This window comes from Fusarium musae, chromosome 4 (genome assembly GCF_019915245.1).
Source record: "Fusarium musae strain F31 chromosome 4, whole genome shotgun sequence".
Taxonomy (NCBI): domain Eukaryota; kingdom Fungi; phylum Ascomycota; class Sordariomycetes; order Hypocreales; family Nectriaceae; genus Fusarium; species Fusarium musae.
Window position 1 is genome coordinate 240,780 of NC_058390.1, and position 17,432 is coordinate 258,211.

Below are 17,432 nucleotides of genomic sequence, written 5' to 3' on the forward strand. Positions count from 1 at the left end.
GGCAACGGGAACTTCTGCGTGCATATGCATAGATACTCTCCCAGTCAACAGGGGTATCACTTAAAGCTACACCTCGCAGAGTTCTTATCACCCCTGGGGTATGGCCATTGGCATACATCTCATGGCTGCAAGATGACTTATTCGACGGGTCCGGGCGCTCGCAAACGGGTTCCATTCTGCATATCCCCTTTGCAACCCTAATGGGGGAAAGATAGAGTTTGATGAGTTCCTCCGTCAACTCTTGGGTAGCGGAGGCATACCCATACCTTTCTACTAGTTCTCGTATCCTCGATGAATGTAAAGTTGTACGAGAGACATTGATGATAATCCATAGAGCAGACATAAAGGCTACTTTGTTCTCTCGTCAAGGCACACTCGAGCTTTATCTCTGCAGTGATCTGACATAGCAACATAAGATGTCGTATGTATCGAAAACTCCTTTACTTAATAACTCTTCTAACTTGTACAAGAGGCAAAACCCAGGACGGTTCCCCGAAAAACATCAGGTCAGATAATGACTTGGTTTCAGCAGCAAGGTCTCTGCTGGACCGGGCCTTCAAGAGTCATCATAGCTATTACGGCCTGTGTTCCACCAGCCCCCAGGTATATGACACTGCCTGGGTAGCCATGATACCCAAGACGACAGACAATGTCAAGCATTGGCTGTTTCCCGAGTGCTTCCACTCTCTCCTCAAGACTCAGGCCGCTGATGGTAGTTGGGGTTATCTCCCAACGACCCAGACTGCTGGCATTCTAGACACTGCCTCGGCTGTTCTTGCTCTCTTGTCACATGTAGAAGAACCTTTGCAGATACTAGACATCTCACCAGACGAGATTGATCTCAGGATCGAGCGGGGAGTTGCCTCTCTGAAGCGACAGCTAGCTGTCTGGCATGACGTTGAGGAAACCAATCACATTGGAGTCGAGCTTATTGTCCCAGCTTTACTCTCCATGCTTGAGAAAGAACTCGGCGTGGCACCATTTGAGTTCCCTTGCAGAAATGTCTTGGACAGTTTGCATCAAGAGAAGATTGGCCACTTTGACTTGGAGAAAGTGTACGGCAAGCCGTCTTCAGTACTTCACTCTCTGGAAGCCTTTCTTGGGAAGAAGCTTGACTTTGATCGTCTTTCCCACCATCTGTATCATGGATCTATGATGGCCTCACCATCTTCCACAGCTTCTTATCTCATTGGTGCAAGTAAGTGGGATGACGAAGCTGAAAACTATCTGAGGCATGTTCTAAAGAATGGTGCTGGCCATGGAGATGGTGGTATCTCTGGGACCTTTCCGACAACTCATTTCGAGTGTAGCTGGGTGAGTGATGCTGCACAGCCTACCACTTCCTAGTAATCAACTAACCTTGGATGTAGATCATAGCTACTCTCCTGAAGGGTGGCTTCACCGTGAATCAAATCGATTGTGATGGCTTGCGCGGCTTATCAACTATACTCATCGACGCATTAAGGGATGAGAATGGGGTAATTGGCTTTGGTCAGGATTCCCACCATTTCATTGACTAATCATAGAGACTGACCTATGATATAGCGCCCCATACCGCTGATGTCGATGACACGGCAAAAGCTCTTCTCGCGTTGAGCCTCGTCGATCATCCTTCCAGCCCTGATACCATGATCAAGGTCTTTGAGGGCAAAGAGCACTTCACTACATTTGGATCAGAACGTGACCCCAGCTTGACTTCTAACCTCCATGTGTTACTGTGTCTCTTGAAGCAGCCCGAGCTACCTAAATACCATCTCCGAATCTTGAAGACCACGTTGTTCATCTGCCAATGGTGGTGGGACAGCGACAATCATGTCAAAGACAAATGGGTAGGTTCAGCCTCGCACCTATGAGAAGCACCTACTAACACTCACAGAACCTGAGCCATCTATATCCTACTATGCTTCTGGTTGAAGCTTTCACAGAACTACTCCAGCTCATTGATGGCAATGAGCTTGCCAGTCTATTTGATGAGAAGCTCAAGTGCAAGATTGGCCTATCACTTTTCCAGGCTGTCCTACGTATCGTCCTCATCCAAGACGATGACGGATCTTGGAGAGGATACCGTGAGCAAACCTGCTACGCCATTCTTGCCCTTGCACAGGCACGCCATGTTTGCTTCTTCACCAATATGATGGACAAGCTACAGAGTTCCATCGACCGCGGTGTCTCGTGGCTCAAGTCCCGCAGTCGTCACTCCCAGGACCTCACTTGGACGTCTAAGACTGCATATGAGGTTGGGTTTGTTGCTGAAGCGTACAAGCTAGCCGCTCTGAGGTCAGCAAGTCTAGATGTGCCCATCGCCACTGCTGGTCATAGCCTTACCTCTGCAGTTCCATCACCCGAGTTGGAACAGTACATGAGGCTTGTACGCAAGACCGCTTTGTTCTCACCGCTGGATGAGTGGGAACTCAGGGCATCAATCATCGAGTCTTCGTTCTTTGTACCCCTTCTACAAGCCCAACGCGTTGAGATCTTCCCGAGGGACAAGATCGAGATCGGCGAGGACAAATATCTGAGCATCATTCCCTTTACCTGGATTGGATGCAACAACAGAGCCCGCACATTCCCATCCAATAGGTGGCTCTACGACATGATGTACCTGTCTCTCCTCGGCTATCAGATTGATGAGTACATGGAAGCTGTTGCTGGGCCGACGTTGGGTGACATCTCTCTGCTTCGCCAGACCATAGACAACATCATAGACAACATCAGGATAAAGTCGGCCAGGGCCAATGGTATTGAGCACAATGGAAATGGCCATAGGCACGAGTCACTCGATATTGCACAGGTTGAGGATACCCTCACGCGCTTCACCCATAGCGTCCTCAACCACAGAGATGTATCGAGGTCTAGCTCTTCCGATCAAAACACTCTTCGCCAGGAGTTCAGAACGTTCATGCACGCCCATGTCACACAGATAGAGGACAATAGTCGCTTCTCCAAGCTACCCTCTAGCGATGTTTTCTCTTCCCCAGAGCAATCTTACTTCAAATGGGTGAACAGCACAGGAGGCAGTCATGTTGCTTGCGCATACTCATTCGCCTTCTCCAACTGTCTAATGTCAGCGAATCTGTTCCAAGGCAGAGACGCATTTCCCTCTGTTGCTCAGAAATATCTCATTTCTTCTGTCATGCGTCATGCTACAAATATGTGTCGTATTTACAACGACTTTGGGTCCATAGCTCGCGATAACGCTGAGCACAATGTGAACTCGATGCACTTCCCCGAGTTCGCACTATGCAATGGAACGACACAGAGTCTTGACGACAGGAAGAAGAGACTTTCGCAGATAGGTAAGTATGAGCAAGATTGTCTTGATCGTGCTTTGGAGGCTTTGGAAAGACAGTCTCGGGATGATGCAGGAGATTGTGCGGGTTCTAAGGAGGAGAGAAAGCTTAAGATTGTGAAGCTGTTTTGTGATGTCACGGATTTCTATGACCAACTTTATGTGATCAAGGACCTTTCTAGTAGCATGAAGTAAACGAAGAAAAGAGGGCAGGTGGTTTTGCTATGTAGTTGACTTGAGTTTACTTGATGTCATTCTAGTGGTTAGTTCCAACCAGATTGTAAACCCACCAGGCCTTTCTCATGTGACTCATCTGGAGCCTCGAATATGTAATTCAACCTCTCACAAAGAGGTTTAGCATTCTACAAGACATTGTGCCTTTAGTAATTTAGTGAATTTAACCTGACCTCCATGCACCACTGTCCCAATCTAAGTTTCGTTGCATCTGCATCTGCATCTGCATCTCTCTGCTGCTGCTACTGTGCTGCAATAAAATCTCTCGCCATCTCCACCCCACCTTTTTGCTCGCATGGCATCCTTACCCATATCTCCTATGTTCATGCCTTGTGCGTCCGTGGTGTAGGGTCGCGTATTCGAGCCGTGTCCTCTTATGCATAAGGTATGGTCACACTCGGAAAGCCCGATGGTAAACCCAGGAATCACATCACCTGCATATTCTGATATCTTGCGAGCTTCTGCAGCCCGTCTCCGAGCCACTATACGCACGTCCAGCCTTTCGTATTCAACCCAGGCCCTATCATTACAAGACCGCATGTTCTCCTTGCCGCTAAAGCGGCTGAATGTGATTCCCCACGCATGGAACTTTTGTTCACGCGTGACGCGGCCGGGTGACGTGTAAAAAATGCCACAGTATCTAGGTTAAAGTCGAATCTCTTCGATAGAGGAACAAGACCGCCCCTTACTAACCATTCGGCCACTGAAGCTCCTTCCAGCCTATCCTTAGATTCAATCGCACTATGATGATTTCTCTCATGACGATACGTGAGATGCTGGATATCGCTGGCTCACGCGTCTTACGTATTCTCGTAGCGTCCGCGGTTGTTTGGGGCGCTACAGGACTGCTAGCTTTTGCGTGGTGGATTTGCCGGCAGTTCTTCAATGAGCGAATTCTCCCATACCCCGTGGTTGGCGATCCTCATGCACTGTCATTGGAGGAAAACCTCATCCAGGGAATGTAAAAGGTAAGTCTTCTCACTTTCACCTTCGCCCGTCTCTAAATCACACAGTACCGTGACTCGCCCTTCGTCCTGGCTGGATCACGCCCACCACTTCTCATATTACCAATGTCTGTCTTTCATGAAATCCACAACATGCCAAACGAATGCATTTCCATCATTGCAGAGCATGAAGACAAGTTCCAGGAAAAGTACACCCACATCACTACCATCAAACCTGAGATTCCCGCCACCATTCGTCAGGACTTAACCCGCAATATGCCAAACATTATACTGGAGCTCCAGAATGAGCTGGCATATGCCTCTGAGAAGTGGCCCAGGACAAGCGATTGGTCATCTGTCCCTCTTTACGGGATGATGCTAACGACCGTGGGGCTCCTAAGTGGTAGAGCATTTGTAGGTCTGCCCTTGTGTCGCGATGAAGGCTGGCTACAAGCCTCCATAGGCTATACTGTTCAATGCATTTCAATTCGTGATCAGCTCCATACCTGGATCCCTGTGCTGAGGCCAATTATCGGCCCGTTCCTACCCAGCGTTCGTTCGGTGCGAAGACATCTACGCTTCGCAGCGGAGATAATGGCCCCTTTGATCCACCAGGTATTGGAAGAGGATGGACAGCAGCATAGAATAGATGCGGATCGGACTAAAGGGCGAGGCACCTTTATTCTGTGGCTTCTCCGTCATTTACCTGAGGAGCTTAGAACCCCAGAGCAGGTCGGACTGGATCAAATGCTGGTCTCTTTCGCTGCGATTCACACTACGAGTAAGTTATACAGACCACAATATTCATGCTTTATCTTTGACACTATCTCCTTAGTATTTAAAACCTTTATAACTTATTTAATAAAGCTTTATTTAACTAAAAACCTAGTCCTAATTATAACTAAATCTTTAATAAATAAGCTTTTTTACTTAATATTACTAGCTTATTTAACTTTTCTTACTTAATTTATAACTTTTTAATTAATATAGTTATTACTTATTATTTAACTTATTATTAAAAGAAATAAAAGAAATATACTTTTTTTTATAAATCTATTATATAATATACTTAAACTTAATTTTAATTTACTTTATTAATTATTATTATTTTATTATTTAATAATATTTTTAAATTATATTAAAAAATTATTTTTTAATTACTTTAATTTTTATAATTATTTTTATAAGTATTATAAGTAAAATAAATAAAGCTTATAAAAATAATATTTTTAATATTATTTTTTAAAATATTTTTAAAAAGTCTTTTATAATTATTTTTATTATTAATATTTAACTATAGCTTTTAAAATAAGTTTATAATATTATATAATATAAAATATATTAAAAAGTAAAAAAATAATTAAAATTATTTACTAATTATTTATTATATAAATATAATAAAAGTTATTTTAAAAGTATTATTTTAAGTTAATAAATTTACTTTTAATAAATAGCTTATTTTATTAAAATATTAAAATATTTTTATAGTAATATATAAGATATAGCTAATAAGGTCTTATATAATTAAAATAATATAATATAATACTTATTTTTTAATATATTATATATAAGGTATTATATATATATTACAACCCTAGCAGTTATATTACATATTATCTATAATTTTCTTACTAATTATTAAGGACTAATAACTTCTATCTTAATCTATAACAGATATATTAATTATACTAAGACTAAGGATCTACTATTACAGTCTAAAACTAATATTTAAATATCTTAGTCCTTAAACCTTAATATACTAATATATTATAATAACTAGTATATAAAGATACTTATTTAGCATTTCTATATATTCTAGCTTACTAGCTATTAATAAAACTTCTTTATATTAATTAAACTTAATATATATTAAATCTACTATTAAGAAATATAATATTTTAATAAGCTTAGTATTATATCTTATATAATCTGCTAATAATAAACCTAAGTATAGCTTAGTTTAATATAATTAGACCTAACTATTATATATTAATAGCTTTTATTTAAACTGTATTATATAATACTAAGTAATATAAATATAATAGCTATTAATATTAACTCTGCCTAGTAATATACTATACCTAATAATAATACTTTTACCTTATAGGATATAAATATAGATAATAACTTTAATAGTAGTATTAACTCTAATATTAAATAGTTATATTAGTAAATAACTAATATAAATATTAAAATAGATAATCTTTAATAAGTACTTATTAAGGTAACCTAGTTATAGGCCTAGCAGGCTATTAATTAGTAAAATACTATTTAGGAAATATATTAACTTACTATTACTACTACTAGTAGTAAGGAAGTAAGTAAAATCCTTAAACTTAATATACCTAAACCTTTTAATAAAAACCTAATAAAACTATTTATATTCTTTACTTAGTATTAAGCCTTTATAAGCTACTTTCTAAACTAGTTTAATAAAAATAGTAATAGAATTATATATACCTTAAGATAACTTAAGGGGAATATAGCTTAATAATTTTAACTTATATTAGAGGATATAATTACTAAACTAGAATATAAACTACTATTATAAATATTCTAGATCTATAAAAGCTACCTAGCCTTTAAAGAGGTGTTATAATAGGCTTTTAGATTAGTTAATAAGAAAAGCTAGGTAAAATAAAAAATTAAGATTTTTAAATAAATTAAGTTAGTATTTAAGTATAGAATTAAGTTTTTTTAACTTACTATTAAGCTAAGATAGGATTAGGATCTGCTTATATTATTATTCTTTAATAGACTTAAGGAATCTATTTAAGTAAAACTTTATAAAAAAGAAAGACCTAAAATACTAGTTAACTATATTAAATAAGCTATTTATATTAATAATATATAATTTTAATAGAAAATCTATAATAATTAAAGTAATTAAAAATAATAAGGAAATAAACCTTACTATAATACTAACTAAAGGAGATAATAAAACTATAATACCTTATATAGAACTGAGTTAAAGCCTATAACTATTAAGGTAATTAAAAAAGATAAATCTAAGATTACTTACTAGAACTGTAATAAGAAGGGATACTATAATTAAGAATATAAGAACCCTGTTAAGATTAACTAGAAATACTAACCTATACTTAAAGGTAAGAAATATATTAATAGTATTAATAAAAAGGAAGAATTATAAATAGTAACCTGCTTTATTAATATAATAAGAAAAGATAGATATAATATATAAAGAATACCCTATATATAAAACCTGAACCTAGGTATTACTATATATAACCTATTTTTTAATAAATAATAGATATATAAATAATACTACCTAGATATTATAAAAAAGTAATAACCTAAATTAAGCTATTTACTAGTTAATTTATAATATATAACTTAGATACTAGAAAAAAGGAAAATTAAGAAAAAAGAATATAATATAAAGAAATAAGAAAATCTAGAATTTAAAAAAAAAGAAAGTAAATAATAAAAATAATAAAAAAGAAAAGTAAAATAAGATAAAGATATTAAACTTAAAAGGAAAAGAAGTTAACCCTAACCTAGATAATAAACCTAATATATTAAAATTCAGAGTACCTATAAAAATACAAGAAAGCACTATCTAATATAATCTATATTTAGCAGTAAACAAGATCCTAATCAGAACTATCTTAAAATAACTAAATTAATATTTTAATAATCTAAACTATATATTAGCTTTAAAAATAATCTAAGACCTAAAAGCTATAAAAATTAAAAAATAAATAGACTATACTATTTAAAATATAAATATTAAACTATAATATAATAAAAAAGGAAACTATATATAGTATAGTAAGGCACTTAAATATATTAAACTTATAAAATAAAAAGCTATTATAAAATAAGATAATAATATCTATATTTAGTTATATATAAAGGATAAAGTAAAAAATCTAATTACTCTAGAAAAATAAATCTAGATTAAGGTAGACCTTTAAAGGTACCTAGACTATCCTAACTATTAGCAGATATTATAGATATCCTGTATATAATACTATTACTAATAATATAAATAAAATAAAGAAATAAATAACTATTTTCTAATATAGACTAAAGAATATAAGGAATAGAGACCCTACTTAATTATTAATACCTTAAGATACTAACTTACTAAAAGGTATAAAAAGACTTAAGTAGTAAAACTTATAGTAAATATTAAAGTAAGAAAATAAGCTTTAAACTATATCTAAAACTTATATTATATAGCCTAATAAAGATTAAAAGTTTATAATAAAAAAGACTATAAAGAAAAAACCTTAAATAAAGAACTTTATAAAACTATTATAAAAATTAACTAATTAGAAGAAGTATAAAGTAAAACTTTAGATAAAAAAAAATTAATATAACTAATTAATAAAGATATTATATTAAATAAATAAATTAAATAAATAGAAGCTAAATATTAAAATAAACTAACTTACTAATACCTAAATAATATTAATTACTATAATAGTAAATATAGCTATAATTACCTCTAGATAGGAAAAGACTATTACTATTTATAATAAAGTGCTAGATAAGTAATAGAGTAAGAGGAAATAAACTCCTTATAAAAGCTTTAAAAATAACTATAAAGAATAGTTAATAGACCTACTTTAAACTAAAAGTTAAAATTAAAGGTAAATAGCTAAGCATATTTATAAATAGTAAAGCTAATATAAACTATATTTCCTTTAATATAGTAAATAATCTTAAGCTATTATAAAAAGATAAAGAAAAATTATATATAGTAATTAATAAAAAAGGAGGAACCTATAATTATAATAATAAATAAATAATTTAAGAGATTAATTACCTTAAGGTATTTATAAATAGAAAAAATTAAGGAATTAACTTTAATATTATTCTTATTAGCAGATATAACCTAATACTTAAATATCTATAGCTAAAACACTATAACTTATAATTTAACTAAAGAACTAGCTAGGTAACCTATAAAGATTACCTTTTAAATAATAAAAATAATTTAAATAATAATAATATAAGATCTTAAACTTTAATTAAAGAAAGTAGTAAAGTTAAAAGTAATAAATTATTACTTATCTTAAAAGAAATATAATATAAGTATTATAAAAGTAAAATAAAATATATTAAATAAATAATAATAACTCTTAAAAGATAGTTTAGATAACTAGATTATAATCTTTAAGAAATAAAATAAATTGCTAAAAAGGAATTTAATAAATAACTTAAGAATATACTTATTTAGTATTATATTTATAAGAAACTATTTTAAAAAGAACTTAATATTAAGTTACCTTAATATATAGACTATAATATTAAGATTATATTAAAGGATAGTAAAAACCTGAAATTCTTCCCTATCTATAACCTATTTTAAGATAAGCTTAATATACTTAAGGAATAATTAAATAATATACTATAAAAAGGGTATATTAAACTATTAAAATCCTTAGTAAGATACCTAGTTATATTTATACTAAAACCTAATATAAATAAACTCTAACTTATAGTAAATTACTAATAGCTTAATAAGATTACTAATAAGGATAGAATACTATTATTACTTATTACTAAATTTAAAAATTAACTATTTAGTAAGAAATAGTTTATAGCTTTTAATTTTAAATCTATATATAACCTTATTTAAATTAAAGAAAGTAATAAATAGAAAATAGCTTTTAGGATAAAATATAAACTATTTAAATACCTAGTAATACCTTTTAGCTTAACTAATATACCTATAGTATTTTAATATATAATTATAAATATACTTTAAAGATATCTTAATATCTTTATAGTTTACTACCTAGATAATATCCTTATTTTCTTTAATATAAAAAAGAAATATATAGAATATATCTATAAGGTCTTAAAAGTACTATAAAATACTAATATACTTATTAAACCTATAAAAAGTTATTTCTATTAGTTATAAGTAATATACTTAAGATATAAAATCTTATATAATAAAATTAAAATAAATAAATAAAAAATTATAGTAGTTACTAAATAAAAAACGCCTACTTTAATAAAAGAAACTTAATCCTTTTTAGGATTTATAAACTACTACTAATAATTTATTAAAGATTTTAGTAAAATTATTATATTACTTATAAAGATTATTAAAAAGGACTAAACCTTTAAATAGAATAATAAAGCTTAAAAAGCTTTTAAATAGCTTAAGCTAGCTATTACTAGTAAACTAGTTTTAGTTATATTTAACCTAAAATAGTAAGTTAAACTTAAAACTAATACTTTTAACTTTACTTTAGGGAAATAGATTAAATAATATAATAATAATAATATATTATATTTAATTACTTTTTATTTTTATAAGATATATAGAGTAGAACTTAATTACTTTATTTATAATAAAGAATTCCTAGCTATTATTAACTGCTTTAAGGAGTTCTAATATTACCTTAAAGGAAGTAAGTACTTAGTAAAGGTATTTACTAACTATAAAAATATAGCTTACTTTATAATAACTTAAAAGTTAAATTAATAATAACTATATTATGCTAAATACCTATATAAATTTAACTTTATAATAGTATACTATAAAGGCACTAATAATAAATATATAGATACTATTAGCTAAAGAATAGACCTTAATATAAGTACTATTAAAATAAAAGAGCAGCTCTTAGAACTTAATAAATAAAAAGAATATTAGTTTATATAACCTATAAAAACTATTATATAAATAGCTATTAATAGCAGTAATTAGTTAATATACCTAGATAAACTTAATAAATACTAAAAATAAAAATTTAACCTAGTAATAAATAAATATAAATAGAAAAAAGGAGTAAACTAATAAGAAGGGATTAAAAGATAATACTATATACCCTTTATTTATAATAAACCCTATATCTTAAATAAGATATTAAAAGAATATATTAAATACTTATACTAAATTATTAAATACTAAAATAAGCTTAATAACTAATAATTCTAGCTTTATATCTATAATAACTACTCTAGAGACTAGCTAGGAAAAACTAATAACTAAAGGTACTATAAAATATATTACCTAAAATAACATATCTATAAAATAAGTATAATATTAAAATAAGAATATAACTTCTTTTATAAATTTTATTTATATCCTTTATATAAATATTAAGGTATTAATAAAATAATAAAAAGACTATAAAAATAAAGGTATAAAGTAAAAAGAAAAAATATTAAATATATTATTAAATAATATAACTTATATACTAAAATAAAAGTATAGAAATATAAACCTTATAGATAATTATAACCCTTACTAGTATTATAATAACTTTAAGACTTAATTATAATAGACTTTATTATAAAATTACCCTTATTAGAAAAACCCTTAACTAAAATCTTCTATAATAGTATTATAGTTATAGTTAATTAATTTATAAAATTCTTATACTACTTACTATATAGGGAATTTATAAATATAGAAGAACTTTTTTATATCTTTTATTAATATATTATTAGTATATATAAGTTACTTATAGAGATCCTTTTTAATAAAAGACTTATATTTATAGTAAATTTTTAGTAATTACTTATAATATAACTTAGACTAAACTATTAGCTTATGACTGCTTTTTAACTACAAGTTAATAGATAAACTAAATAAATAAATCAAGTACTTAAACAGTACTTACAGTATTATATTAATTATAAATAAAATAATTAAGTTAAAAAACTCCTAATAGCCTAACTTACTTATAATACTATATATAATAAAAGTATAAAGCTTATATTAGCTTATACTAATTTCAGATTTATACTAAATATATACTATAAAGTATAACTAGAAAAATCAATTAACCTAGCTACTATATTTAAAAGTAATAACCTTAAAAACCTATATAAAGAAATAAAAACAGAACTTGAATTTATTAAGAAATATATAAAAAATTACTATAACCTAAAATAGTTAAAGGGACTAACTTTCTTAAAGGGAGATATAATCTACTTAGCTATAAAAAACATTAAGATAGATTAACTAAGTTATAAATTGAACTATAAATTTATTAAACTTTATAAAGTACTATAAAAAATCTTAAAGAATAACTATAAACTAGACCTATTACTAAAAGTTAGGCTCTATCTGATCTTTTATATTTTATTACTTAAATTAGCAGCAGATATAATATAAATTAAAATAGGTAATAAACTATAAAAAATCTTAAAACTAAAAGTCTATAAAGTAGAAGTAATTAGAAGTATATATAAAATTAATAGTTAAAGAAAATACTTAATAAAATAGAAAAATTACCTAGAAAATAAAAATATATAGGAACTACTAAAATACCTTATTAATACTTAATAATTCCTAAAGAAGTTTTACTAGACCTAAAATAAGGAATATTACTAAAAATAGAATTCTAGTTAATAATATTAACTGCCTTATAAGACTAAGCCTTAGAAATAACTAAAGATTTAGCCTTATTAATAGAAAAACTACCCTATTTTTCTAGTAATTATATATTATAAATAAATAATTTATTACCCTATTCCTTAAGATAATGCTTTATTTTTTATATATAAGTAAAATAAGCTATAGCTTTCTTAAGAACCTGCTTAGCCTTAGCCTTATCTTTTTCTAACTTTTTATACTTTTTTATATTCTTAAAAACTATAAAATTAGTATAAGGTTAACTAAAAAACGCTTTACTATATAAAAAAACTTATAAAAAGTTATAATACTAAAACTATTATAGATTACCTTAGCCTTAATATAATTTCTATACTAATTAGCTTAATTTTTATTAGCTTTATAAATAAGACTATAGCAGAAATAATAAGAATATAATATAATATAATCGCTAAATATATAGATATACTAAGTAAAAGAACTAGATTTAGAGGTTTTAGTATATCTAGCTTTAGAAATATAACCTAATATAATAATTAGTAAGATATATAGGAAAATAATATAAGTCTAAGTTAGTATATATTAAAGCAAACTAATAGATAAATAGATAAGTATAGCTTTAAAGATAAGACCTAGAAGAAGGAAGAGATTATATTATAACCTTAGTAATTATATTATATATTATTTATAATTTTCTTATTAATTATTAAGGACTAATAACTTCTATTTTAGTCTATAATAGATATACTAATTATATTAAGACTAAGGATTTATTATTATAGTCTAGGACTAATATTTAAATATCTTAATCCTTAAACCTTAATATATTAATATATTATAATAGCTAGTATATAAAGATACTTATTTAGTATTTCTATAGATTCTAGCTTACTAGCTATTAATAAAACTTCTTTATATTAATTAAGCCTAATATATATTAAATCTACTATTAAGAGATATAATACTTTAATAAGCTTAGTATTACACCTTATATAATCTGCTAATAATAAACCTAAGTATAGCTTAGTTTAATATAGTTAGACCTAACTGTTATAATATAATACTAAAAAATATAATAACTTTAAAAGTAAGTCTTAAGGTTATATAGTATTATAGCCTTTAACCTTATAATCTAATTAAATAAATAGCCTTAATCTATAAGTATAAAAAGATATTTTCCTTAGCTTTAATAAGCTAAATGCCTTCTTTATTATTACTTAGTTAAAGTAATTAATACTAAAGCTTTAACTTAAATAGACTATTTTAAAATAGGCTAAAAACTAAATAAGCTATTATAAAATATATTACTATATAATTACTGTTAATAACTATAACTATCTTATTATAGTAATTAATAATTATATAAATAGTAATTTAATTAATATTAATAATCTTAATATTAATAATATCTTTAATTTATATACCTTTTTTTAATATTTAAATATTATAAATAAAGACTTACTATATATTAATAAATTAATATTAATATAATAAATTAATTTTATAATTTTTAATTATACTATAAGGCTTTTAGATATATAAAATATATCTATTATCTTAATTATTATAATTAAGTTAAAGGCCTTAAAAAGCCTAGCTAATTACTTAAAGTAAGATTAAGACCTATTAATAAAGTAATAAACTTTTATTATAGCTATTAAATTAAGTAGTAATAATAGCTAATACTAGGTATAATTTATAAAAGTAAAATATATAATTAAAGTAATTAAATTAATAATATAAATATTATATTATAAAAATTAAAGGCTATTATAAAATAAAAGAAAAGAAATAAGGGGGAAAAGAGAGGTAAAAAGGTAAATTATAAAATAAAAGTTTTAGTATTTAAGGAAAAACTATAAATATTAGCAGGCTAAAGCTAGCTTAATAAGTTAGTAATAGATTAAATTAAGTTATAAGGTAATATAAAGCAGTATAAGGAATATAAATTAAGAAAAAATATAGCTAATAAATACTTAAAATAGCTTATTTTATATATATTCTATATATTTTAATTTAATTATTTTTATAAATAAGTAATAATTATCTATTTATATATTTTTAAAGTTAATTATTAAATTATTTAGCTTTTTAGCTAAAAGTAAGACTTTAAGTAATTATAAAGGTAATAAGTATATTACCTATATATATTTATTAGTATCCTTTACCTTTATAGCCTGGGGGCTAAAGCCTCTTCTAAAACCCGAACCTTAACGCAGACACTGTCTCCTTAACAGCCATGGCCCTTACCAAGGTTGTATGGGAGCTTGCGAAACGGCCAGAATACGTTGAGCCGTTGAGAGCCGAGATTCAAGACGTCTTTGGACCCGATGTCGGTAGAGGAGCCATTTCCATTAACAAGGATGCTTTGTCAAGGCTCCAGAGACTAGATAGCTTCATCAGAGAAGTTCAGCGCTGGTGCCCCTCGTCTTTTGGTAAGCTTAAAACCCACATCTGAGTTAATTCACGGATACTAACTGAATGTTTGAGTCACTCCAAGCAGGCGTGTCATGAAGTCAATGACACTATCAAATGGTATCAAGCTACAGCGAGGGACTTCTATAGCATTCCCCGCCCACGCAATACAGTACTTCCTTGCCCTTCCTCTTGTTATTGGCAACTCTACTAACTATCTAACAGTATATCAGAGGACACGCCGACATTCTCACCAACATTTAGCTCTGACTTCACAAACCCGTCCCCTCTCATCTTTGACGGATTCCGATACTCGAATCTCCGATCTATCAAAGGACAGGAGTCGCATCACCAGGCAGCCACTACAGGTCTTGACTATCTGGTCTTCAACCATGGAAAGCATGCATGTCCTGGAAGATTCTTTGCCATATGCGAGATCAAAATGATACTCATAGAGCTGTTGACAAAGTGTGATTTCAGACTTGGGGATGGAAAGCCAGGGCCCGAGCTGATGCGTGTTGGGACGGAGACTCGACTAGATACCAAAGCGTGTCTCGACATAAGAAGGAGATGAATACAGGGACACTACGGAATAGGCTTTTATTCTAAGCGTAAATGCCGGTTGAGACTATGTAGTGGCCTAAAGTAGTTTAGCAAGATATCTGTCTGTAGAGTAGATAGCCACTAAGACGGTTAAACGGGCTGCTTGAATGGGTTACATACTCAGACACTATATACGAAGAGGCGTAATTGTATTGAGAAAGTATAAATAGTCAGCCATTATCTAAAACCCCGGTGTCTCAGTCCAGTGTTGCCAGCTGCGGCTATTACACAAGTGCGCCATTGATTCAACATCCAGCGTTATCAACACCTCAAACTTGGTGGCGTCTGTTTCAGGCAATATTAGTGCAGAGCCTCTGCCGAAGACAGCTTGTGCTCTGCGCGCAGCATCTGGAGCCACAGCGCTTGCAGAGTCCTGTTTGTCAAGTCCCAGCAGGCCCCAGCGAGTCTGAGCTCCAAAGTGTCTCCAAGTATTGAGGTAAAAGTCTAGTGGATCACTTAGATCGAAGTCAAGCCCTATGAACCGCGGGTCAGGAACACTGCGAAACAGAGCGGTACGAGCAGCCACGAAGTCGTCGTTGACGGTGTGAATAGCTTCATCGATGGCACGAGCTATGGCTACTAGAGCTGAACAGCTAGTCTCCTGATCCTCGTTACATGCTGCTGAGATAGTTGACTTGTTGATCGAGGCAATGGGAAGAGCAATGGCGTTACCAGAACTAGTGCTCATGGCATCGCTGGGCATACGTCGACGCCAATCGACAGAGATCATAAGTCGTGCGTCTTCAGCCAGAATCATCCCGGATGACTTGCTAGCTACACGGGCATTGGTTGCATGTGCCCATGTAAGAGCAGCGAGACATGTAAACGTTGAAGGCTGTTGTTTCGAGTCGTTGCGTCTTGTATATGCGAGTTTGTCTTTGATATAACGAACAGTCTCATCCTGAATCACAAAAATACAGCCCGTGTTCTTCGGCAGTTTTTCTATCCTCGGAGCTCGAAACTGTGTTGGGCCGAGAGGAGATGAAAGAATTCGATACTCAGGACAACGAGAAAGTAGCTTTTTCAAGTCCTGAACTGGCGGCACGTGGGCAGATGTAATCGACTCGCCACTCAAACGGGCCGGATTTGTAGTATCCAACGTCTTGATTGTGTCCTTGGTAAATTGAGCAAAGCACTTGATGACCATGTCCATACGGCTAGCGTCGAAAATAGAATGATGGCCATAGATCCCAAGAAGCAACCCCCCATCTATCAGGCGGACCTGTACTTGAAAGGCCGGAATTCCCTCTCCCCCATCCTGAAGTCGGTAGGGAAGATCAAAAGCGACATCTACGAATGCATTTGCAGGAAAGCCTTGACTCTTGAGCTGACTGTACGTCCAGCTGAACGAAGCCCTCTGGTCGAAGAATTTGAAAGGGATATCATTTTGCTCATTCGTGCTAATGGCTAGATGTCCAGGCGGATCCGCTAGGAGTACTATTCTGCCCTTCAAATCCGGAAAGATTTTCGATATTTCTGATAAGGCTGCCTTAAGATGTTGCTTCAGGCAATCGATATCCGTGGCCTGTCGGTAAGGAAAACAGTACCAAAGGCGTATATATGCCCTTGGTGCTATTTGGTCCCAAGTATCCAGTATTCGGTGTTCGATCATTATACA

At 30.7% G+C, this 17,432-nt stretch overlaps 2 protein-coding genes across 2 annotated transcripts; one reads left to right on the plus strand and one right to left on the minus strand.

Annotated features, from left to right (window-relative positions):
- Positions 1-627: 627 nt before the first annotated feature.
- Positions 628-3,484, plus strand: J7337_005030 (uncharacterized protein; the record flags this gene model as incomplete). The annotated part of the gene is made up of 4 exons (XM_044822714.1): positions 628-1,314; positions 1,371-1,491; positions 1,546-1,829; positions 1,877-3,484. The coding sequence occupies 4 exons, from the start codon at positions 628-630 to the stop codon at positions 3,482-3,484; spliced, it is 2,700 nt and encodes an 899-aa protein (XP_044681205.1).
- Positions 3,485-15,995: 12,511 nt separating this feature from the next.
- J7337_005031 (uncharacterized protein) lies at positions 15,996-16,967 on the minus strand (the record flags this gene model as incomplete). The annotated part of the gene is made up of 1 exon (XM_044822715.1): positions 15,996-16,967. The coding sequence occupies one exon, from the start codon at positions 16,965-16,967 to the stop codon at positions 15,996-15,998; it is 972 nt and encodes a 323-aa protein (XP_044681206.1).
- Between the last annotated feature and the right edge of the window lie 465 nt (positions 16,968-17,432).